At 36.3% G+C, this 26,609-nt stretch overlaps 1 protein-coding gene across 4 annotated transcripts in view; it reads left to right on the top strand.

Annotated features, from left to right (window-relative positions):
- Positions 1-26,609, top strand: part of USP12 (ubiquitin specific peptidase 12) — an 88,111-nt gene that overhangs the window by 52,853 nt on the left and 8,649 nt on the right. For 3 of the 4 annotated variants that reach the window (XM_077868299.1, XM_077868300.1, XM_077868301.1), the window contains exons 3-6: positions 4,537-4,750; positions 13,241-13,470; positions 17,032-17,108; positions 17,216-17,299. In XM_077868299.1, the coding sequence (XP_077724425.1) occupies positions 4,537-4,750; positions 13,241-13,470; positions 17,032-17,108; positions 17,216-17,299 (605 nt within the window). Of the gene's footprint in view, positions 1-4,536; positions 4,751-9,231; positions 9,315-13,240; positions 13,471-17,031; positions 17,109-17,215; positions 17,300-26,609 lie in introns of those variants that run through there. The other variant, XM_077868302.1, reaches the window with a different exon arrangement.

Raw genomic sequence — 26,609 nt, forward strand, 5'->3', positions numbered from 1 at the left:
CAGAAGGCCTACTCATCTTCATTGCTCTCAAATATGAATAATTTTTAGTAAAAATAAAATCAATCTAAGTAAGATAAAAATTTTAAGTATTTACTTTGTCTTCATGACATTTGTTTTACAGTTGACTGTTGAACAACATGGGTTTGAGCTGCCCAGGTCTATCTATATGCATTTTGGGTAGGGTTATAAATACAGTATAGTATTATATATATTTTTTCTCATGATTTAATAGCATTTTCTTTAGCCTACTTTATTATAAGAATACAGTATATAATACATATAAGATACAAAATATGTGTTGATTGTTATTAATAAGGCTTCTGGTCAACAGTAGTCTTAGTAAAGTTTTTGGGAAATTGAAAGTTACATGCTGACTTTTGACTTTGTGAGGAGTCAGCTCCCCCAACTCCCACATTGTTTAAAGGCTAACTGGATCTAGTGTATATTTTTATGTATATAAATTTTACATTTTATAAAAGTATACTTTATGTAATGTAGCACATTAGGGATGTGTGCTCAAAAATGATCTTAGTGATGAGGATATAATAAATATTTGTGGAGGAGGCATTTATTTTAAAACTAGGAAAAAATGGTGTTACAGAAAGCAGCACAGGTCATTGTGTTCAATAGGCAACTGAAAAATCAATGGTCAGACCTTGAGGGTAGCAGCTTTTTAAAATTTATTTCTCCTGATTTTAAACCTGGTTATACCTTTGATCTTCAGAAAAGCTGAGAAGATACAGGGTAGACTTCAACCCTAAAGCAATGTCTTTTTTAGAAATTGAACATTTGTAAACAAGAATGTGGGGGAAATCATTCCAGATAATCTTTTGCATGAAAGCGACACACAAGAAAGATATATTTTTAGGTTTTAGGAATTTGAAAGTAAATTACTATCAGAGAAGCTGAAGAGAAAAGTTTCAGAGTTATGAATAAGATTGGAAGTGATTGCTTATTCTGGAGAAGTTGTAGTAGTTTCAATCTTTAATTTTTCTTTAATGGGATTGATGAAGATAAGTGCAGGATCAGAGAAGACCTCAAAGAATTAATTACAATGTTACCTGTTGTTTTATATTCAGAAGATGAGCGAGAGGCTACCTTCCAGCATTCTGTACAATGTAATAGACTCCCTGTTTCCTTAGCTTATCCCACTTGTTTCTTTTTTTATAAGTTGGTCAAGCTTTATTATAAATTTTTCTAATGTCCTGTGAGGTGCTATCTTTAGTTTTTACCTACTCTGTGTAAGTCATTAGAGTCCCTATTGCTTATTCTCCAAAAAAAAATGTCCAAATTATGGAGATTGAGTCTTCTCTTTAATTGACAGAGGCATAGTCAGTCATTAGCGTCATTAGACTGTGATACAAATACTAGTATTTTTTAGACTAATATTGAGTAATTGATAGATTAATTTTTGTAATATTGTAGGTTCTACTGCAGGTGTACCTTAGCCCCTGGATAGGCTTTATTAAAGTATCCATAGTTATATTTATCTATAGTATCAGTGGATCATCTGCTTATCATCTGCTTTTTTTTTTAGCATTTCTCTGGAAAGTCTTTAAAGCATCTGTTTTTATGAACCACTTCTTGGCTCTGGCCAGCAATATGAATGTAAAAATCAGGTATCCTCGCTGGGCCTCATGTTCTATTCCTTTTTATAGTATTGTTTAACTCATTTCTCTGTTCCTTGAATTCTTGTAAATTGGTAGATATGTCCAGACATTTGATTAAAATTTAGTAGTTTTGTTTTTTAAAACAAGAGTACTTCATAAGAATTGCTACATATTTCTGCAAGAGACATACAGTGTGGTGGTTTATTTTTAATGATGTTGGAATGCACCTGGTGTTCAGGTCATTTTAAAAGTTCCCGATCAGGCTTTAATGCTTTGGTGTTCATTGATAATTAATTATTGCCTAATCCATTGTTTACAGTCATTTCTTCTGAATTTATTAGCTGGAATTATGCTATAAGCTAGTACTTCTTCATCAACTATTTAGTTCCCTCTGAAATACTATTCTTATAAGAAAGACAAGATAAGGGACGTCTGGGTAGCTCAGTTGGTTAAGCATTCGACTCTTGATTTTGGCTCAGATCATGGTTTCAGGATCATGGGATTAAGCCCCAAGTCTGGCTCCACGCTGGATATGGGCCTGCTTGGGATTCTCTCACTCTGCCCCTACCCATCCCATCCCACCCCATGCTCATGCTCTCTCTCGCTCTCCAAAAAAAAAGGAAGACAAAACTTTGACGCTTTCCCTTTATATATTAGTTTATAATTTCCGTGAAGACTAATGAAGGGTTTTTAAAAAGTCATTATTCATAAATTTTTATGTAGTTGATGTGCTTTTTATCAATCACAGTATTTCTTTTTGATGAAAGTTGGCTCTTGAATCCACATAAAGAGGTATTTTCGGCTAATCTGCATTTGTATATTTCCTGTCCCAGACCTAGTGTAGCCATATCTGCAAGGCATCCTAGTTCCTTTTTGTGGGAAAATGGTTTTTTGAGATTACAGTCAGTGTGCCAGGAAATTTGGGGCTGCTTGCTAGGTCTTTTTGGTGGATAGAAGTTGAAAACACACACACACTTATAAAAAGACATGAGCTTATACTGATACTTCAGATTCCAATTTAAGTTTATAGGGCTTTTACTCTTACCTTAATTATTGTGTCTTTTTTCTTTTGCATTAACAGTTTGGGTTCCTAAGGATATTAACGTAATTCTTTGCTTGCTTTGTCCTACAAAAATATATAGTAATTTCAAAATAACAGTGTCAATTAATTAGTTCTAACAATGTGATTACTGAATGCATTTAAGATTTCTTTTTTTATTCTCAGACTGTTTCAGTAGGCATGTATAGTAAAAATTCTGTGTTTTAAAGTTGCTCAAACTAATTTTTTGTGTAATTCTCCAGTGGACTAGATAAACATTTAGGTTTTGCTGATCTCTGTTTCCTTTCAGCTTTAGGAATTTCTTTTTTTCCTCTGAGATCTTTTCGATTTAACTTACTTAAAAAAAAAAAAAAAAAAACAACCAGTGCAAAGCAAATGCTTTTAAAAATGTACCTTGATTCCTCTCCACTTTCTCCATAAATAACCATTTTTATTAGTTTTTAAATATAAGCAAACACGGACATGTCTGTGGATATGTGTTTGACATTGCCCCTTTTTAAAAAGATTTATTTATTCATTTTTAGAGAGTGTGTATATGAGTGGGAAGGTGGTAGTGGAGAGACAGAGGGAGAGGGAGAGAGAGAGAATCTCTTATGCGCTGAGTGCAGAGCCTGAGTTGGGGCTTGATCCATGGCCCAAGATGACGATGAGATCACCACCCAAGCAGAAACTAAGAATCTGGCGCATAACCAGCAGGGCCACCCAGGTGCCCCTATATTGCCCATTCTTAAAACAGTCTTTTCTGCCTAACTTTTTAGGTAGTATGTGACATCATTGCAGGTAGTGCTGTGAAAATTGCCCTCTTTCCTTTTTTTACACTTTCAAAGTCTCCCCAAGTCTTCATCGATCAACTCTTGGATGTTTTATCAGCCGGCTTTGGGAGCCAGTATCTATTAATGGGAAGGGAAAAGGAAGACAATAAATGTTGCCAAAATGTGTGTATTTTCTCATAAGGCGAGATTATTTTTCCCCATTATTAAAGAGGAGGAAGTTGAAGTTCAGGAAGCTGTAGTTACACACTCCAGATCACATGGCCAGTAGGAAGTTGGTTAGTAGTTGAGGATTGAATGCACCTGAAGTCTGTTTGTAATAGATCACAAGTGATGTGACTGGCATCACAGCATTTCAGTGGTGGTCATGCTGGCACATTGAAAATTTTTAACAGTTCAGAGGATCTCATTTTACTTCACTTTTTAATTTTTGGTGTTTGTTACTGTTAATAAAAGGTTTTTTATTCGACAGAGAGCTCGAGAGCATGAGCAGGGGAAGAGGATCAGAGGTAGAGGGAAGAGCAAATTCTGCTGAGCAGGAAAGTCCCATTCGGGCTCCATCCCAGGACCCTGGGATCTTGACCTGAGCTGAAGGCAGACCCTCAACTGACTGAGTCACCCAGGGGTCCCTTGTTTTTATATTTGAATGGCACTTAATCTGATAGAATACCTCACTTTTGTGGGGGTTTTTAAATAATTTTTGAGAGTTCTATTTTAAAATGTATAATATATGAAATGTTTAGGGTCCAAAATGCAGCAAATGGAAATTGAAGAAGAAATTATACAGAATTCTAAGCCTTAACTATTCTCACTGTTTAAACTGTATAGTTTAAGTCAGTTTTCATAACAACCAAATTTATTACATATTTTTTCCTTCAGTTTTAACCTGAAGCCAATGCCTAGAGCATCCATTTAATGTTAAGATGGCAAATTTGCAGTCGGAGTAATTATTTCTACTCTCAGATGACTTTTAATTTATGAGGATCATAAGTTCACTGCCTTCCTTCTGTTTTCTTAACTATACACATGGAAATTCTTTCTCTTGAAAATGTGTTGCCCCAAATTTAACAAGATTTTTTTTTTTTTTCTATTCTAGTTTGGGAATACCTGCTACTGTAATTCAGTTCTTCAAGCACTTTATTTTTGTCGTCCATTTCGGGAAAAAGTTCTAGCATACAAGAGCCAACCTAGGAAGAAGGAGAACCTTCTTACCTGCCTAGCAGACCTCTTCCATAGTATAGCGACTCAGAAGAAGAAGGTTGGGGTGATTCCTCCTAAGAAGTTCATAACAAGATTACGGAAGGAAAATGGTAATTCTTCTACTTCTGAATGTATTTTCACATAACAGGAAGGGTAAATACAGCATATTAGATTTCATCAAGCACTGACCAAGCGTCTTCCAAGCCTGAAGGATGTTAGCCATTGGAAAACCAAAGTTGATGTTCTTGTCTTTAAGGAAGTACTACCAGTTTAGTGAGGAGATAGTCACACAGTAATTTAATAGGAGGTGTGATTAATGTTGGAAGTATGTTCTGCAAAGACCAAATTCTGTATGCCAGGAAATGAGAAATGATAACTTGTTTTCTTTTCTTTTCTTTTCTTTTCTTTTCTTTTCTTTTCTTTTCTTTTCTTTTCTTTTCTTTTTTCTTTCTCTTTCTCTTTCTCTTTCTCTTTCTCTTTCTCTTTCTCTTTCTCTTTCTCTTTCTCTTTCTCTTTCTCTTTCTCCTCCTCTTTCTCTTTCTCCTCCTCCTCCTTCTTCTTCTTCTTCTTCTTTTCTTTTTTCTTCTTCTTTCTTCCTTTTTTTTTTTTTTTTTTGTTGGTGCCTGCTTGGCTTTCCTATCCAGAGTGAAGTTGGGTTCCCCCCCACCCCCGTCGTGTTATTTGTAGTTTTTGTAATGCTTTTATGTATATTAACCTATTTGATCCTTATATACTATCCTGAATTAGGGAGCAGGTTATTTCCCCCATTTTAGCCATACAAGGAGTGGAAGCCAAAAAGCTTGCCGGGGTCATACTTCAGGAGAAAAGCCAGAATAATAAAACTTTTTGGCTTAGGGTAGGTGGTTTTAACTCCACTCACCTCCTTTTTAAAATAGGTACTGATTAAGCCTCACTTCTTTTTTCTCCCCTAAATGTTTTTCGTCTAATGCGCATAGCAAACCCTGAAGTCATGTTATTACCTCACTTTACATGAGATAGTGAATGCTCGGAGTACTTAAAATGGCTTGTCCCATCTTCCTGACATCCAGATCCTATATTCTGTCTAGTGTGGTATGTTACCTCAAGAAATTTAAGTGGGATTTAAGGAGCATGTAGAATGCTGGGTTTTGTTTGATTTAGGCATTTTTATCATTGTAGAAATAAAATTGAGTGGTGTTTTTAGTTTGATTTGTTATCAAAAGATGCCCCCAGAAATAAGATTTGATAGGTCTTTGAGATTGGTTATTAAACACACCATTAAATAATCCTTTCCTTAACTCAGTTGGCATTGTTCATTATCCCATGAATTGAGATAAACATGGATCATATCTAGTTTCCCAAAATGTAAGAAGACACTGAGAAAATATGGCGATAAGCTGTTGTTCTTGAATCTGATTCACGTGTTAGAGATTTTGTTCGTTTCCACCATATTCAGATAAAAAGCAGTTAATCATTCGCTCACAAAAATACATCTTTTTGTGTTTTCCCTATAAAGGCTAAACATCTTTACTTTCTTAAATTATTGATCTGTGTAGTATCTTCTACTTTTAAGAATGCCAAATACAGCTCTGCTAGAATGTAGCTGAGTGATCCAAGTCCTCTCAGTCTTTTTGTGTGTATTGGTATGAAACTTCAAGAATTTTGTCCTAGAAGAAAATTCACGTATGTGGTAATTGAACATGCCATCCTTTCTTGGTGATTTTTTTTTTTTTTTTTTTTTTGTATTTTAGCAATGTTCATCAAAAACATGAAACACAAAATACATATTCTTTTTAAAAAATATTTATTTATTCATAAGAGACACAGAGAGAGAGGCAGAGACACAGGCAGAGGGAGAAGCAGGCTCCATGCAGGGAGCCTGATGTGGGACTCTATCCCGGGACTCCGGGATCAGGCCCTGAGCCAAAGGCAGATGCTCAACCGCTGAGCCACCAAGGCATCCGCCACATTATTTTCTTTTTCAGTTAATAGTACATTTTTCTTGACCCTTATTCTTTTTTTTTTTTTTTTTTTAGGATTTCTTTATTTTAGAGAGAGCACGCATAAGCATACATGTGGGAGGGGCACAGGGAGAGAAAGGAGAGAATTTCAAGTAGACTCCCTGCTGAGTGTGGAGCTGGGTGCAGGGCCCAAATGCAGTGCCTGGTCTCACGACTCTGCCATCATGACCTGAGCCAGAAGAGTTGAACGCTTAACCAGTTGAGCCACCCAGGCACCCCTTGACCTTATTCTTCAATATATTGTATATGCTCTTAGTTTGGGCTGCTGTAACAAAACTACTATAGATTGGGAGGCCTAAACAATAGACTTGTGTTTCTTACAGTTCTGGAGGCTGAGAAATTCAAGAGTAAAGTGCTGGCAGCTTCAGTGTCTGATACAGGCTCTTTTCCTGGTTTGCAGATGGCTGCCTTCTTGCTGTGTCCCCACATGGGAAAGAGAAAGAAGCAAGCTCTGTCCTATCTCTTCTTATAAGTGTGCAGTGATTTTTTAAATTTAAATTAAGTTATGCTGAACACTGAGCTCAAGTTACTGTGTTTTGAAAGCTATGTATATGTGTCTTTATATGTTTGCTTGTCAAACCTGGGATGTCTTTACACTGTTTATTATTTTTTAATCAATATTTTCTGAAAATTTTTATGTTTAGACAGTAAATTGATGCACAATGGACTTCTTAAAACTTTTGTTCAATGAAACTGATTCCAGGATAAATACTCCAAATTATCTTCTCATAGTTTTATTTCATTTTTCTGTATCTCGGAAACAGTATTTAATGGAAAAGCATGATTAATATTTGATATTGCTGACTTTTGTATGTTTTGAAATATAGTTTTACTTTTTGATTTTTTACTTGATAATTTTGTAGATGAGAGCATACAAATTAAAGAGGACTTAATGGGCTATCCATTGCTTTAAACTCTCCTTCTGAGATTATGTTTGCTGGTTGTTTTTTTTTTAAATTTATTTTTTATTTTTATTTTATTTTTTTATTTCTGGAACAAATGGATGTTGCCCATTTCAGAATTTCCACCAACTTTCACTGTTGGACTGTTGTTCTTAAATCAGTTTTCATCCATGGTATGCTGTAAAATTCATGTTTTATATTTTCAGTAGATATTAGCTCCAAATTGTGTTAACCACTATTACTTTATATAACTAATCATTTTGATATTACTTGGGAAGAATCTATTTTCATTTTATTAATGGATTTTTGTTTTCAAAATTTTAATTCATGTTACCTAATCATAGCATATCAGAACTGTAGCATAGTATACTTTTACAGTGTGATAACACTTGCTCCATAAGTGTGTTATCTTTGATGATGGGAAACCAGCTGAATGTTTGAATTTATTAACTATAATATATTTAGCTTCTGCTGAGTGCCAGAAACTAGTGGGTAAGATGAACAGTCATGTAATACAATGTATTATCGCCATAAAAAAAGTTAAGGCATGGAAAGGGAGTTGATATGTTAGAGAGTTGAAGTGAGAAGCCATTGGAATGTCTGAGGCAAAATCATTCTAGGGTAGAATTAAAATTGCAGCTGCCCTGAGTGCTTGAAGGACAACAAGGAAATTAATGTGGCTGGAATGGAGTACGATGAAGATAGAAAAGGCAAGGCCTGGAGCTTGGGTGTTATTTTGAAAGCCATGGCAAGCCATGGGAGGGTGCTGAGCCAGGTGGGTGATAGGTTTCGATCTGCTTTAGGAAGGGATCACTCTGGCTGCTGAGTGGCATGGCAGTGGGAATGAGTGGGCATGGGGAGCATGAGTACAAGCAGGTAGACCAGCCAGGAAGGTATTGCACTAATCTAGGTAAGAAATGAAGCCCTCTCTTTTCACACTAACTTCCTATAGGCACTCTGTTATTTTAGAAGAATGAAAACATAGATCGATGATCTAATTCTGTGCTAGCATTGACTCAACTTGGGGTCATTTAAGGTGGGCTTCAAAGATGCATTAGCTGGCACTTGGAGGTGTGCACTCTGACTCACTGAATCTTAGCAGCATACTTGGTTCATGCTGTTGTTTTGGGACAGATTTATTCTTCTCATATCATCGTAGCTATTTCAGCCCCGTCGTTCATTTGGTAGGTTGTTTGTTCATTCATTCGTTCATTACCTTGTTCATTCATTCATAAAATGTCAAGCACATCTAAATATGTGGCAGGCACTGTTCTCAGTGCTGGGGATACAGCAGTGAATGAGATAGAAAAGATCTTTATTCTCAAGAAACCTGTATGTACACAGTGATGTTTCAGGTGATATCAAGAGATAGTAATATAAATATATAAGTATATATTTAAGTATTAGTCTTCCTTAAGTGAGGAAATAATCACAAATAACCCCTCTTAGGTAGATTTGAGTAAATAATTCCCCATATTCATTAATCCTTTTTCTCCAAAAGAGCATGAAAGATTTTTTTGTGTAATAAAACCTAGGCTATTTCTGAGTTGTGAAGAACACATAACATTTTAAAGCATTGATTTAGGGTTTGTTTTTTTTTGCATTAATGTTACAGCTATATTAGGAGTTTAATAATTTATACCTTTGATATATACATTTATTAATGAAATTATCTGTCTCTCCCACTAGACTGTCAGTTCCATGATGGAGGGAACCCATTTGTTTTTGCTCACCATTGTATTCCCAGCACATAATCCAGTTCCTGGCACATAGTAGGTGCTTCCTAAATACTTGATGAATGAGTGAATGAATGAGTGATTTTGTTTAATTTACCAAAGCAACTTTGAAGAACACCTTTCCCATTGTGCTACTTAGCAAAGAAGAAAGCAAACCAGAAGGAAACCAAGATTTTAGAAATTAAATGTAATAGTTTACAGAGATTGTCTGCAGCCACTCAGTTGATGTTGTTTTGATGTTTATGTGGTCCTGGTTGAATTTTTAAAATCTATATTGGCTACTCATAGGCACAGCAAGATTCTGGCACATTCAGCATACTGTATTTATGCAAAATGGACTATAAATTATTTTAAATTTTTGAACAAAATGCTTAAAGAGTATTTTCTGGTTTATTTTACATCTCATTTCCAGAGCATTCAAGTCATTTGAGGTATCTCTGTGAATGTGAAGTCATTGTTCTGTGTTAGAAGAATATCCCAAAAAAAGTGTTTCAAGTTTAAAAAAAATTTTTTTTGCACATTTTTGCTTTACAAAAAGTAATTATTTTGAAAGACACGCATAGATGCTAAAATAATTCAACAGGAAAAATGGGACTTTTTATTAGCCAGAAAATTTTTTACTTAGGTATTTTAATTTTGTAGTTTATTTTCAATATTTATGGCAAAAATATATTCTTTGAAAACTTCGGTTATAAAACACTTCAGTGGAAAAGAGCCTACTTAGTTTGTGGCATTGAACCAGCATATAGAGATCCATCGCAGTGAATTGTTTGCATCTCACTTTAAGCTAGGCCCTTAGAGTGTTTATAAATTGTTTTTACCAGTCCTCTCCCATTATCCTTCCTTTTAGATTTCTCCCTGACTTTCCAATTTGTTTGTACTTTCCTTGAGCCCCCTGAACAACTCGAGCATAATTTCCTTCTAGTTTTTAGTGGACCTGGGTGGTTGTAGATTTTGTGGCCTGGGGATGGATGAATACATGAGAGATGAAAAAGGGACTTCTAAGGATGTCATGTGCATTTATAGAAGCTGCCTGGACACTTTTAAAGTGTGGTTAGTGAGGGAGTCAGAATGGACAAAGAGACCATGAATCAGCAGGTGAGGGGAAGTTGGCAGATGACCACAGAAGGAAGGAGGTTCAGGGTAGCTTTTTTGACTGAGGGTGGATTTTCATATGCAAATGAAAGTATAATTGATTTAGAAGTGGCAGAAGCCAGCTAGAAAATGCCAAAAGTTGAAGAGATGGGGAGTTTAGAAAAGAAAGTGGTTTCTGGAGGAAACAACAGAAAGGGTTGAGAAAGAAGAAAAACCCAAGGATAAGGAAGGAAATGAGAAACAAGAAACGGATGAAAATAGTAGAGGATGGGAGAGTGGTTTTGGGAAGTGGATCAGTATTTTCAGGGATGAAGGATTATTGCATTGAGAGGCAAGGTGAGAGGGAATTGACTTAAATTATCCCAGCATTGGCCTAGACTGGTCTTGTGTGGGGTGGAACCATCTAAGAGCTATGAGCATGACTTGGCTTGGTCTCAGGGAGATGGAGTAGACTGCCAGGAAGGGTGGGCTGTGTCACAGTGTTGGGAGTGACACATGTACTTCTGCTGGGTGTGGGGTATGGGGAATGGTGTTACAATACTTGGATCTATCCCTTATGGGCAAAAAGCACTGGACACATAGAAGACCAAATTACAGATCAGATATGTTAAGTCCACATAGGCTAATGCAGTATCTCTTAGGACTCAGGACTTTTATTGTTCTAAAAAGTAACATAAGGAGTTTGTTGAAGGCTAATCACATCCCTCAGGACAAGCTTACAGCAGAGAAATGAAGTGTGGCTCTAACTGCATTAATATTACTGGATTTGACTTCAAATCCAAGAAAGAGGTTAAGTAAATTGCCTGCGACATGTAGGTAATTAAAAATAGAACCATCATAGGTATCCAGACAGCCTTACTCTAGTAGCTGCACCTTAATCTGATGCTTTTTTTTTTTTTTTTAATTTTTATTTACTTATGATAGTCACAGAGAGAGAGAGAGAGAGAGAGAGAGAAAGAGAAAGAGAGGGGCAGAGACACAGGCAGAGGGAGAAGCAGGCTCCATGCACCGGGAGCCCAACGTGGGACTCGATCCCGGGTCTCCAGGATCGCGCCATGGGCCAAAAGCAGGAGCCAAACCGCTGCGCCACCAGGGATCCCAAATCTGATGCTTTTTAAAGGTCTTTTTGTCACCAAGATTAAAATCATTTCTTTATTTTCTATGAATACACCGCCCAAATCCACATCTTCACTTTTTCCCATTCTGTTTGTAGAATAAGTTTGCAAAGAAAGATGGTATTCCATTTTACAGGCTGGAAAATCAAGGCCTTTTTGATTACCATGAGGTTGAACATTTTCCCATGTTTCTTAACCTTTTGAATTTTGTTTCTGTAAATTGTTGATTTCACATCCCTTCCATACTTTGTATTTTCTTTTTATATAAGCTCTTTATGTATTAACAATGTTAATAGTTTTTTTTTTTTTTAAGATTTTATTTATTTACTCATGAGATACAGAGAGAGAGAGAGAGAGAGAGAGAGAGGCAGAGACAGGCAGAGGGAGGAGCAGGCTCCACGCAGAGAGCCCGACGTGGGACTCGATCCCAGGTCTCCAGGATCATGCCCTGTGCTGAAGGTGGCAGTAAACCGCTGGGCCACCGGGGCTGCCCTTAATAGTTTTTTAAAAAACTTTTTCATTAAAAAAAAAAAAAAAAAAAAAAAAAAAAAAAAAAAAAAACTTTTTCATTGATTTCTAATGCACAGAACTTAATTTTATGCAGTCATAACTGTAACTCTTTTAAAATGTAATTTTTTTAATATTAGTCTTTCTATAAGTTTTATTCCTAGTTGTATTATTTTACTCAAAAAAATGTTAACTGTAATCTTTCTGGAATTTATTAAATGTGCATCGAGGATCTAAAGATAAACATTTTCTGACTAGGTAATTTTCTCCATGGGTTTGATGACTAAGCCACAGGTGCCCTTGTGTGGGTGGGTCACCCTGGGATGCTCTTCTGTATGCAGCTTGTGGAGTCAGACTGCCGGGTTTGTGTCCTGGGCCTGCTACTTCCTGGCAATATGACTTTCCCTCTCTGATCCCGTTCCCTCATTTGGAAGATAATAACAGTGTCGCAGAGTGTTAAAAAGATCAAAGAGGATACTGCCTATGAAATCTTTACCTTTCAGTTTTAGGTTGTGTCATGTCAGGTGCAGGGTATAAAGCCCTTCATGTTAGTGACTGTTTTTCCAGTATATTCATTGATTTTGTATAGTTAACAGGGGAACATTTCATAGAGTTGTAAAATCTCACATTTTAGAGATTATTTGGCTTGAATAGATAATTTGTGATACCTTTTTGATTCCTACTGCAGATCAAGGTCACCTGGAGACACTTTGAAAAGTCCTAGATTATAGGCCTCACCTTTGACTGAATCCCTAGAAGGCATGACCCAGTCATTATCATTTCAACAGACTTTCTGTGTAGCTCTTAAAAAATTGGCTTTGCATTTGCAAAAGGTTGTCTAGCTTCTGTTTTAAAACTTGCTGTGTCAAATAAATATATACATAAAAAAATAAACTTGCCATATTATAATCTTTGTGGAATAATAAGATGAGCTAATAAAAAGCAATTGTTTCTGATCTCTTCCATAATATCCTCATTCCATTATATGTATTAGGATAGGATTTGTTTTGCCCTTTTCTTGTGGATTACTTAGTATTGTTGCTTTAAAATGAGGATTCACATTCATCTTATCTGTATTTTCTCCCAGTTTAGTCATACTTTTATGTGAAAGGTAATCTATTTCTTGTATATGACCAACAATACCAATCGGTTGAACTTAGTTCTGATAGAATACTAGATATTTAAGTTTAGTTTTAATGAAGTTACTAATTCTAAGGTAAATCTCTAATATATTTTTATTTTTAGAACTTTTTGACAACTACATGCAACAAGATGCCCATGAATTCTTAAATTACCTTCTAAATACAATTGCCGATATTTTACAAGAAGAGAGAAAGCAAGAAAAACAAAATGGCCGTTTACCTAACGGTAATATTGACAGTGAGAACAACAACAGCACACCAGACCCAACGTGGGTTCATGAGATTTTTCAGGGAACATTGACAAATGAAACCCGATGTCTTACTTGTGAAACTGTAAGTATGTCATAAAATTTTGTGTAGAGCAGACTTAACTCATTTTTATTAAAAGCTTTTTGAGGATGAGTATGAGAGAAGGTTGTAATTTCTTAGGTGTAGTATAAATGGATTATTAAAGATGAACTTGTCAGTTGAAAGGACTCTCTGTATATCTTTTTTAATGCCACTTATTAGCAGTGAATACCTGAGGTGACAGAAAAATACTGCAGTTTGGACCACAAGTTGGCCTTTGAACAACAGGGGTTCGAACTGTGTGGGTCCACTTAGTTTTAGATTTATATATAGAGATTTATATATAGTATATATAGTGTATATATATATATATACTATATATATAGTATATATAGTAATACATATTACTATAAATGTATTTTCTTTATGATTTTCTTAATATTTTCTCTAGCTAACTTTATTGTGATATATACTATGATACATATACAGAATGTGTATTAATTGAGTATTTATGTTATTGGTAAGGCTTCTGGCCAACAGAGGCTATTAGTAGTTAGCTTTTTGAAGAGTCTTAATATACGGATTTCTGACCGCAGGGAAGAGGGTAGGAGGTTTTGGCACCCCTAACCCCTGCATTGTTCAAGAGTCAATTGTATTTTATTTTGTTTCAGTTCTGGAAATTATGTTCCAGAAATTATATGTTCTGGAAATTATATGTCTTTGTCTTTGTTAAGCTCATAAGAAATTTACAGGTCAGGGAGGTACATGAATTTATTTTCCCTTTCTCTACAATTATGTTTATTGCTGGAATAAAAACTAAAGCATACTGTGTACACTCAACTAAGGGAAAGCACCTACTTGTTGGGTACTCTGTAAGGATGAGCAGTAGGGAAGAAGCTTGAAAATGGATTTTATGTGGGATCAGATAACCCGATCCTTTTTTTTATCATTACCTGGTTACCTCATTTCTCATTTGAGGAATGAAAGATCAGGCATCTGTTTTTCAGTTTTGCCAGTGGAGCCAACAGTGCCCTTTATAGCATTTCTTCCCCTTCATACAGAATCCAGTTTAGAGTTTAGTAGTTTGCATTGCATCTAGTTATGTTTTCTTTAGCCTCCTTTAATCTGGAACATAGTTTTTTGTTTTTTGTTTTTGTCTTCTGTGATATCTACATTTTTAAGAATATGTCCTTTTTAAAAAAAATTAACATTTCGCATACTGAGTTTGTCTAATGTTTCCTTCTGCTTAGATCCAGGTATGCATTCTTGGCTGCAGTGATTCAGTTACTGTTGTATCTTTCTCAGGGTTTCACACCTGGCACACTATCCATCTGCCTCTCATTGGTGAAATTAATTTTGATCTCCCATTCAAGGTGTTGTTCGGTGTCTCTAGTTGATAATGACTGGTTCTTTTGTCCTGGTAACTAGTAGCCAGTCAGTGGGGAGACACAAATATCTTGTTCATCAGAATCTCCCCTGGGATTTAGCATCCACTGAGGATTTTTGCCTAATCCAGTCATTACTATGATGATGGTTTTATGACTAGTTCTTAATAGCATAGGTGAATAACATTGCCCATTGGGAAAGAGAGTCCACAAGCAAGAAAAGTAAGACATATTTTATGGATGTTTGGAAGAATAACATAATTACTTGTTTGACATAATTACTTGTTTGAATCAGATAAATAATTCACTAGTGGAGACTAATAAACTGTATTCTTTTTTTAAGTAATAGACGTAAGAAAAATTGAGTGGGAAGTACAGAAAGTTCCCAAATATCTCCTGTCTTCCACTTTCCCTTATAATTTCTTGATTAATGAGGTACATTAATTGCAGTTGATGGGCCAATCATGATACATTATTAACTAAAATCTGTAATTCATATATTTTTTTAAGATTTTATGAGAGAGGGAGAGAGAGAGAGAAGCGGCTCCATGCAGGGAGCCCAATGTGGGACTTGATCCCAGGTCTCCAGGGTCATGCCCTGGGCCGAAGGCAGGGGCTCAACCACTGAACCACCCAGGCGTCCCTGTAATTCATATTGAAGTCACTCTTGGGTTGTCTGTTCTGTGGTTCCGTTTGTTTTGACAAATGTATAATGACATGTATCTATGGTTATAGTATCTTACAGAGTAATTTGATTTACCTAAAAATCCTCTAATCCTCTTTGTTTCACAAAGTCATCCCTCTTTCCTCCCCAAATTCCTGGCAACCACTAATGCCTTGATAGCTTTGACTTTTCCAGAATGTCATATAGTTAGAATCATAGAATATGAGGCCTTTTCAGATGGTCTTCTTTCACATGTGTATTTAAAGTACTTCCATGTCTTTTTGTAGCTTTGTAGCTCATTTCTTTTTATCACTTAATTATATTTCATTTAGTTTTGTTTAGGTATTTATATACTAATTATGCCAGGTAGAAGATGAATAGAGGTTGGCAGAAGATGAACAGGACATAGATTCTGATCTCAGGATGCTCATAGGGTAGTGCAGGCTGGTCAACAAGATAGGCAGTTCCAGTACAGTATGTTATGGTTCAGGTAAGCACAAGAGTCCGTGGGAGTCAGAGGATAGTAGAGCTGACCTATCCAGGTGAGAGTGGGAAGGAATTGTGAAGGTTCAGAGTGGGCTTCTTGGAGAAAACAGTGTTTATATGGCAGATTTTAGTATTGTAGTTGTTAATATCCCAGTTGGTAGGAGGCTGGGTTGCTGTAATAGCACCCTTTTCTTGTGTTCTTCTGTTGTATAATGCTTTCTTCTGGTCTCACGTCACCGAATCTTTTGAGACCCAGATCACTTACCTTGTGGTATCACTAGACCTTGTGCACATGGTACTCCTAGCAACTCTTATTTACGGAAGTACATAATACATTCAGCCATGTAATCTGTCACAAATTAATGATACTGAGCTTATAAAACTGATGCACTATTGAAGTAGGAACACATTTACTATGCTAGGTGTATAGCCATTATGGGTGAGAGGCACAGTCAGAGATCTGTTGCATGTCACCTTAAGCATTGAAGGAAATTTGATGCCTGAAGTTCTGTCCTAATCCAATTCTAATGAATAAGTAATGACATGAAATTTTTTTTATCAGATGATTAACCCATAATTCAAACAGAACTTTATGTTAGATTTTTCTTTTTTTTGAGAAAGATTAAAGAAGGCCACCAATGAGGAATGTAATTTGGCATTATAGGCTAAATTATTTCCTTGAATGATAACACAGGTGTCATGCCCTTTGCCAGGCATCCCCATTCAGTCTTAGCCTATTTTTTTTTTTAAAGAATTAGTATATATGGGCAGTTGTTTCATGCTTTACAATAATACCAAGGTTTTGGAAAGTAGTGGGATTTCACATCATAGCCTTTGCCAATAAGGGAAATCAGTCACAGATGTACTTTGCTGTTTAACCTGTACATATGACGAGAGTCATTCATTCAGTGTCCTTTTGGATAATCCCAACCAAGTAGATTTCTTTGGAACTTGGGGAAAAAGAATTCTAATGTACTTACAACTAAGAATAGAATGCATTTAATTCTGTCATTTCAGAGCAGTGATTTACTGATATTTAAAGAAATCAAAGGTAATTCCCTATTTTTACAGATAAGCAGCAAAGATGAAGATTTTTTAGACCTTTCTGTTGACGTGGAACAAAACACATCGATCACTCACTGCTTAAGGTAATGGTAGAGTTACTTATTTTGAAATTTAATAAATATCTTTGGCTTAAAGTATTTTTAAATGGATACATGGTTTTCTGATACAGTTTATTTTGAATTTTACACAGGGGTTTTAGCAACACAGAAACTCTGTGCAGTGAATACAAATATTACTGTGAAGAATGTCGCAGCAAACAGGAAGCACACAAACGGTAATTTAGTGTTTTTAAATTTTTTTAGTGATTCTCTGACAGTAGGTGTTGTAGATGGGCCTTTCTAGCTAAAAGTGATATATGAAAATTTACATTGAGTAAAAATTCTTAACTTTATCATTAAATAATTAAGACCCACTAAGTTACTATTGCTAGACAAACAGTATTCAACTCTGCATCCTCAGGTGATTTTCTACACTTAATAAAAGTTGCTTAAGAATCATAAACCAATATAGTTAAAATACTTAACTTTGAAGCTTGCCTGCTTATGTAAACTTTTTTCTTGGTAAGGTGAGATAAGGGGAAAAATACTTTCCTCACCCCCTACCCTAGCTTCTGCTGTTCCTACAAAGGATCTTGTATCTTCTCTTCTTTGGTATCACAGAATGGAATCATCATCATTGTTCTTGTTATTTTACTTTTTGTTTTGAAACAATCTCAAGATCAAAGAAAAATTGTATGTATAGTACCAAGAATGCTTTTTTACCCAAAAGCATTTGAAAGTACGGTCCTGATATGATGTCCTGTGATCCTGGACAGTTGAGTGGCTATTTCCTACCAACAAGCTATTTCCTCTTGCCATATTCACCCACATGGGGAAAGTAACATCAATATGTTACTGTTCTTGTAGTGCTTATTTTATTAGCACAGATGCCCCAGTAATGTCTTTTATAGAAAAAATGTATCCAGGCCAGAAACACACATTACATTTAGTTTTCATGTCTCTTTAGTGTTTTTACATTTGAAACAGTCTTTTCTTGACTTTAAAAATCTGCACATCCTGTTACCGGTGTATTTATCCTTTGAACATTTGATTAAGGTGATGTCTCCCAGAGTTCTTCACTGTTAAGCTAGTTTGCCCATTTATAGAATTCATAAGTATTTTGTGTGGAGCTGTTTTGAGATTGTAAATATACCCATTCCTCATTGGACTCATATATATATATATTTTTTTTTTTTTGTAACTCTCAGCATGGAGTCAAGGATTTTTTTCTTCAGTGGATTATGGATTATGATCCATTTCCATTCTTATTTTCATTTGCGAATTATCCCAGCTTTGGCCAGTGGGAGCCCCTTCAAGCTGGCACCTGTGTCTTTTTGACATGCCCCATCATTCTCGAGTGCTTCTTTACTTTCTGGCACGAAAAAGTCCAGGTTCATTTGGTACTTCCTTGCCCCCACTCTGGTACCAGCCATTTATCCAAGGAGGCCTGGTTTCTTTTAGGAGGAGAATGAGGTTTAGAAAGCAGGACTTTGGTATAGATGTACTCACTGATACTGAGATATCTATGTTCCTGAGCCCCCTTAGTGGACAGAGCTGGATGGTGTGTGTACATATATATGTACTATACATATGCTTACATCCATACCTGTTTATCTTGCCTACTGATCTATCGATATTGAAAAACCATGAAGTCAAAATTAAATCCCCAGTTTCAGCCGACAGCATAGGTATCATTTCTAGTTTTCTTTTCTTTTTTTTTTTTTTTTTTTAAAGATTTTATTTATTTATTCATGAGAGAGAGAGACAGAGACAGAGACATAGTCAGAGGGAGAAGCAGGCTCCATGCAGGGAGTCTCATGTGGGACTCAATCCGGGGACTCCAGAATCACGCCCTGGGCCGAAGGCAGGCAGTAAACCACTGAGCCACCCAGGGATCCCTAGTTTTCTCCTTTTTAATGTTGGTAATTTCCTTCTACATTTCCTACATTTCCTTCTACATTTTCACACAGGTTTTAGAGTATTTATGTAGGATAAGTTGTTTGGAAAGAGAGCAATACAGAAAATTATCTATTTTCTACTAGGATCTAGTGTTAGCCTTTCTGGTAACTTCCGTTGAGATATTGGGCAAGCCATTTAATCTTTCTGGGTCTCACTTGGATTAGTTGACATCTAAGATCCCTACCAGCTGTAAAAGTCTATAGTTTCTAGTCTCAGAATAACAGAATAAGATTGTGTTGGATATGTAGATTGTAGTTCTTATTAAAGAAACAAAAATCAGTTTGACTTTAAAAGTTTTTAGTTTGGGGGCCCCTGAGTGGCTCATTCGGTTAAGTGTCCAACTCTTGATTTGGACTCAGGTCATGATCTTAGGGTCATGAGACCAGCCCTGCCTTGTGGAGCCTGCTTAGAATTCTTCTCTCCCTCTCCCTTCGCCCCTATCCCCCTCTCCTGTTCTGGCATGGTCTCTCTCTATTTAGGATGGAGGGATGGATGGATGGTTTTGGTCTGAAGGACAGAAGCCACACGATCATCTCAGTGGATAGAGAAAAACATTTGACAAAATTCAGCACCTGTCCATGATTAAAAAACACTCAACAAACTAGGACTAGAAGGAACATACCTTAACATAAAGAGGGCCATCTGTGACAAGCCCATAGCTAACATTATCCCCAGTGGTGAAAAACTGAAGAGCTTTTTTTCCCTCAGGATCAGAAACAAGACAAGGATGTACCTAGTGTTGCCACTTTTATTCAGCATAGTATTGGAAGTCCTGAGCAGAGCAGTTAGGCAAGAACAAGAAATAAAAGGCATCCAGATGAGAAAGGAAGAAGTCAGATTATCTCTGTTCACGGATGATAGTCTTATATACAGAAAACCCTAAAGATTAAACAACAGCAACAAAAAATTAGAATAAGTTCAGCAGAGGTGCAGATACAGTGGACATGTGAAAGTCTATTGCATTTCTGTACACTAACAGTGAACAATCTAAAAAAGAAAGTTAAACAAAATAATCCCACTTACAATAGCACCAAAAAAGAATAAAATACTTAGAAGTTGATTTAATCCAGAAGGCTAAAGACTTGTACACAGAAAACTATAAAATATTGCTGAAAGAAATTAAAAAAGATACATACAAATAATGGAAAAGGGATCCTATGTTTATGGATTGGAAGACTTAATATTGTTAAAATGGTCATACTTCCCAAAGCAGACCATAGATTCAGTTTAATCTCTACCAAAATCTCAATGGCATTTTTTGATGAAATAGGGAAAAAAAAATCCAAATTCACATGGGAAATCTTAGAAAGGATTTTTAAAGCCAAAACAATACCGAAAGAAAAACAAAGCTGGAGGCCGCCTACTTTCTAACTTGAAAACATGTTACAGAGCTACAGTAGTTAAAACAGTGTGGTACTATGGATAAAGACAAACATGTAGACCAATGGAACAGAATAGAGAGCCCAGAAATAAATCCTCACTTACATGGTCAGATGATCTACAAGTATGCCAAGGCTACATGACAGGGAAAAGTATAGTTTCTTCAACAAATGTTTTGGAAACACTGATATTCATATGCAAAAGAATGAAATTGGACCCTTACACCATACACAAAACTTAATTCAAAATGGATTAAAGATCTAAACATAAGACCTGAACTATAAAACTCCTAGAAAAAAAACATGGGGGAAAATCTTCCTGCCATTGAATTCGACAGTCATTTTTAAAATATGACACCAAAAGCACAAGTAACAAAGGCAAAAATAGACAGATGGGACGATATCAAACTTAAAAATTTATGCATGACAAAAAAAATTAACAGTGAAAAGGCATGAATGGGAGAAAATATTTGAGAACCAATATGTGATAAGAAATTAATATCCAAAATATATAAAGAACTCTTACAACTCAACACCATAAACCAACCACCCAATTTAAAAATGGGCAAAAAACTCGAATAAACATTTCTCCAAAGAAGATAAACAAATGGCCAACAAGCATATGAAAAGATAATGCCACTAATCATCAGGGAACTGCCAGTTAGAATTACAGTGAGGTATCACGTGACACTATTAGGATGACCACGTCAGAAAAAGAGAAAATAATGTGTTGGTAAAGATGTGGAGAAATTGGAACCTTGTACCCTGTTGGTGGGAATGTAAAGTGGTGTAGCTGCTTTGGAAAACAATATGGAGGTTCCTCAAAATATTAAAAACAATTTACCACATGACCCAGCATTCCTACTTCTACATATATATCCAAAAGAATTAGAAAGAGTATTAAAGAGATTATATGCAGTCCTGTTTATTGCTACATTGTTTACAATAACCAAGAGGTGGAAACAACTTAAATGTCCATCAACAGATGAAAGGATAAAATGTAGGATGAACATCTAGTGGGGTATTATTCAGCCTTAAAGGAGAAGGAAAAGCTTGTCATACTGCAACATGGATGAGTCTTGAGCATATTATGATAAGTGAAATAAGCTAATCACAAAAAGGCAAATTCTGTGTGATTCCAGTTACATGGGGAATCTTTAGTGACATTTTTAGTAACCAAGTGAAATGATGGTTGCCAGGATCTAAGGGGAAGGGGAAAAGAGGAGTTGTTCAGTGGGTGTAGAGTTTCATTTTGCAAGATGAAAAATTTCTAGAGATCTGTTGTGCAACAGTGTGCTTTATCGGGAACACTACTATAGTATACATCTAGAAAGGGTTAAGATGGTAAAGTTTATGTTATGTGTGTTTTAACCACAGAAAAATGCATATGGTTTGGTCTTCATTCAGAATATACCTGTTTGTATTAAGGTAAAGACAGTGTCTTCAAAACCAAAGGTTTCAGTCCTGGAATACCAAAGAACGATTTCTGGAAATGTTACCATAAAATAAATATTCCATGATCAATTGAATTTGCTATATAATAAAGTTTCCTCTTCATTATTTATTCATGCTTCATATTATAGACTCTGAGGAGACCCTCAGAATAGATAAATAAATAATAGATAGATAAATAGATAATAGATATATAAATTTATCTTTTTATCTAGCTTTATACAGAATTTACCTGCACATAGACTAGACTCCTTTTTATATAGCACACCTGTTGAACTATATATAGCACAGTGCAGGAAAAATACCAGCTTGGTAAATGTAGGTGAAACAACCATAAGCTGTTAGCCAATGGGTGGATAAAGCATATGAGTAAAAGCAAAGTAATGTCCCTGGGGAACTGAAATGAGAGGATTTGATGGCTTTGTTTCAGGTGGTGTTTTCCTGTCGTCTGGGCATTGGGGTGGGATTGGTGCTGGAGTGGTGCTCCTCTGTCCCTCCTCTCTGCCTTAGATGGGGATCTGATCATGAGTGGCTGGACAGGGAGTTGAGCCAACCTGATTTTCTGATACACATCCTTCCTCTCTTCACTCCCTGCTCCCTTGATGCCATCTTTAGCCTAACCCACTTCCAGGCCCAGTGCTGTCTGTATGAGGCATTGGGGAAGACTTGTGCAGTGCCTAGGCCACTCAGCATCAAGTTATCGTGGCCACTGTCTCTGCTGCCCTGATGTAGTAATTGAGATTCTTATTTCTGAGGGCAAGTTCTTCCCATTTGCTCCATTTTCATAACTAGATTCATATCTTACTCTTCCATTTTCATAACTAGATTCATATCTTACTCTTCCATATCTTACTCTTGCAGGTCCTACTCATGGTTAGTGTCATGTCAGCAGTGAGTATTTTGTCGCCACATTGTAGTCAACATCCCCAACCACCCCTGGCACACATACCCTGCCTCAGTCCTTTGAGACTGCTGGAACACAACACTGTAGACTGGGTGGATTATAAACAGCAGAAATGTATTAGGACTCTGGAGGCTAGCAGTCCAAAATCTTCAGGAGAAATATGCTATGCTAATATTTTAAGATGCTTCTTACATATTTATTATTACTTTGCTAATTCTGGAGGCTAGCAATCCAAAATCTTCAGGTGGAGAAATATACTATGCTAATATTTTAAGATGCTTGTTACATATTTATTATTACTTTGCTAAAATATAAAGGAATCTTCCCATTTTTACAGTTATTAGTCTTTAGAAAAAACATGAGGAAAAAAATCATCATTCTATTTAGTAGAACTGTTATATCATCACCAGGTGAGGTTTGTATGTTGGAAAACGGGCATCAATAGACTTGCTTGACTCAGGGATGCCATAAACCTTCAACTTGTAAAAAAACAGGCAGTAATCTGTGAAGTGCAATAAAGCAAAGCACAATAAATCTTATACAAACTCCTTCATACAAGAGGGAATGATCACCAACACATTTTTAAGACCAGCATAAACCTGATACCAAAACCTGACAAAGGTATTACAAGAAAATTACAGACCAGTAATACCCCTCTTGTGATATTTCAAAGATGTGAAAATCAACACATTAGCAAACTGAATCCAGCTACATATCTCTTGCTGTTTGGGGGTACCACAAACAGTGCCCGTAATATGATGATGAGCTTCTTTGATAAATGTGTGATTTGACTGCTCCGTCCACCGGCCATCCTTCCACATCTTTTCCTTTCCTCTGGCCTCTGTTCTCCAAGACACAACAATATGGAAATTAGGCCAGTTGGTAACCCTACAGTGGCCTCCAAGTGCTGAAGTGAAAGGAAAAGTCACGTCTCTTACATTTGAATCAAAAGCTAGAAATGATTAAGCTTAGAAAGACCTGTTGAAAGCTGAGACAGAGTAAAAGCTGGGTCTTTTGTGCCAAACGTCAGCCAAGTTGTGAGTGCAAAGGCAAAAGTTCTTGAAGGGCATTATAAGTGCTATTCCAGTGAACACATGAATGATAGATAAGAAGGCAAAATAGTTTTATTTGCTGATACAGAGAAAGTTCGAGTGGTCTGAACAGAAGAGGAAACCAGCCATAGTGTTCCTTTAAGCCAATGCCCAATCTAGAGTAAGGCCTTAACTCTGTCATTCTATGAGGGCTGAGAGAAGTGAGGATGCTGTAGAAGAAAAGTTTGAAGCTAACAGAGGTTGGTTCCTGAGGTTTAAGGAAAGAAACCAGCTCCAGAACAAAGTACAGGGTGAAGCAGCAAATGCTGGTGTAGAAGCTGCAGTGAGGTACCCAGAAGGTCTAGCTAAGGTAATTCATGAAGGTGGCTAATCTAAAAAATAGATTTTCAATGTAGACAAAACAACTCTCTGTTGGAAGATGATGCCATCAAGACTTTCATAGCTAGAGAAGTCTTCAAAGGACAGGCTGACTCTCTGGTTAGGAGCTAATGCAGCTGCTGACTTCAGTTGAAGCCAGTGTACATTGACCATTCCGAAAATCCTAGGGCCTTTCAGAATGATGCAAAATCTATTCTGTCCTCTATGAGTGGGACCACAAAGCCTGGATGACAGCACATCTGTTTACAACATGGTTTACTGAGTATTTGAAGCCCACTGTAAAGACCTGCTGCTCAGGAAAAAAAAAAAAAAAGATTCAAATATTGTTTCTTCATTGATAATACACCTGGTCACCCAAGAGCTCTGATGAAGATGAACAACAAGATGAATGTTTTCCTGCCTGTGACACAGCATCTATTCCACAGCCTAGGAATCAAGGAGTTATTTTGATTTTCCAGTCTTTCAAGAAATATATTTCGTAAGTCTAGCTGCCATAGAAAGTGATTCCTCTGATGGATCTGGGCAGTCAATGGAAAACTTTCTAGAAATGGAATGCCATTAAGAAAAATGGGAAGAGGTCAAAATAACATTGTTTGGAGTTTGGAAGAAGTTGGTTCCCACCCTTACAGAGGACTTGGAGGGGAGGTGTTCAGGACGTCAGTGGAGGCAGTAACTACATATGCTAGATACAGCAAGAAAACTGGAATTAGAAGTGGGGCCTGAAGATGGGACCACATTGCTGCCATCTCATGATCAAACTCAAACGGATGAGGAGCTGCTGCTTATGGATGAACAAAGAGTGGTTTCTTGAAATGGAATCTACTCTTGGTGAGGATGCTGTGAAGATTGTTGTAGTGACAACAAAGGATTTAGGATATTACATCAACCTAGCTGATAAAACAGCGGCAGGGTTTGAAAGATGGACTCTCAGGTTGAAAGAAGTTCTGTGGGTGAAATGCTCTTGAACAGCATCCCATGCTACAAAGAAATTGTTCATGAAAGGAAGAGAGGGTCAAGATGGCAAGCTTGATTGTTGTCTTTTAAGAAATTGCTGCAGCCACCCCAGCCTTTAGCAGCTACCACCCTGATGAGTCAACAGTCATCAACAGTGAACCAAGATCCTCTTCTTCAGCAAAAAGATTATGACTTGTTAAAGGGTTAGATGGTGGTTTACTTTTTCTTTAGCAATGAGATAGTTTTAAATTAAGGTATCTGCATTGTTTTTCTAGACATAATGCTTTTGCACATTTATTAGTTACAGTATAGCGTAATCTAACTTTTGTATGTCCTGGAAAACCAAAAATTTCATTTCACTGGCCTTATTGTGATATTTACTGTAGTGGTCTGGAACTGAACCCACAATATCTTTGATATGCCTATATCTAGGATTTTCACAGTTTTTCACAATATAAAATAACTCTAGATGCGATTTTTTTTTTTTCCAGAAATCTTGCATTTGAGATGATATATTTCAGTTCTGGAAGTGGAATTACTGAGGCAAAGGCCATAAAGAATCCTTACTGCTAGATTTCTTAATAGGAATGATTATCTGCTTATGCTTATTCTTGCTAATGTTTTTCAAAGGCCAGGGTAGAATAGTAAATGTTTCTGGAAAAATAAGCTGCCCACCACATTTAAGATTTATGGGATGCAGATTTAGTGTAGTGCTATAGAATGGTTCTTGTTTTCACTTCATTAGAGGCAATGGCTTAATAAATTTCATCTTTTAATTATGAAAAGTGTTTTGCTTCATTGAACACATAGAGAATTCGGTTCCACAACATTTGTCAAGTATCTGTCATGTGCCAGGCATGTTGCTTGATAGAGAAATAAAGTGACAAAAAAAAAAAAAAAAAAAAAAGGTTTCTACCTGCCAAGATCTCAGATCCTAGAAGAGAAAGACTCATAATCTAAATATTTTATGGTGTCATAAACTGTGTATACACACACACACACACACACACACACACAGTGATTCTGTGAAGTGCTGATGGGGAAGTTATTTATGCCAGGGATTACAACATTTGAGCTGAACCTTCAGAAGAATAAACTCTTTAGGAAAGTAGGAGCAGAGAAGTCATGTCAGGGAGAAATGACATTTAAGGGTACAATAAAGATTATTTAAAATGTGGAGGATAACCAGTTGTTTTATAGTTAAAGACTTATCTCCTAAATTTGCAAATTATTTAACTCTCTTTCTAGAATACACGTAGTCATTATTCTGAATATGGAGTTATTTCTTATCTCTGCCAAACACCGTTCGTGGAATGGTCTTTAATGCTTTTCTCATTGTGCCCCATTCTCCAGCCATTATGAATTATATAGACTGATAGAACAAATGGCTTTCAGTCTCACATCCAAAGAAGTTAAGCAGCTGCAAGGAATTGGTTTTCCTCCACTCATCATTGGTATCGTATGCAGT

The sequence above is a fragment of the Canis aureus genome, chromosome 24, assembly GCF_053574225.1.
Source record: "Canis aureus isolate CA01 chromosome 24, VMU_Caureus_v.1.0, whole genome shotgun sequence".
In the NCBI taxonomy this organism is placed as follows: domain Eukaryota; kingdom Metazoa; phylum Chordata; class Mammalia; order Carnivora; family Canidae; genus Canis; species Canis aureus.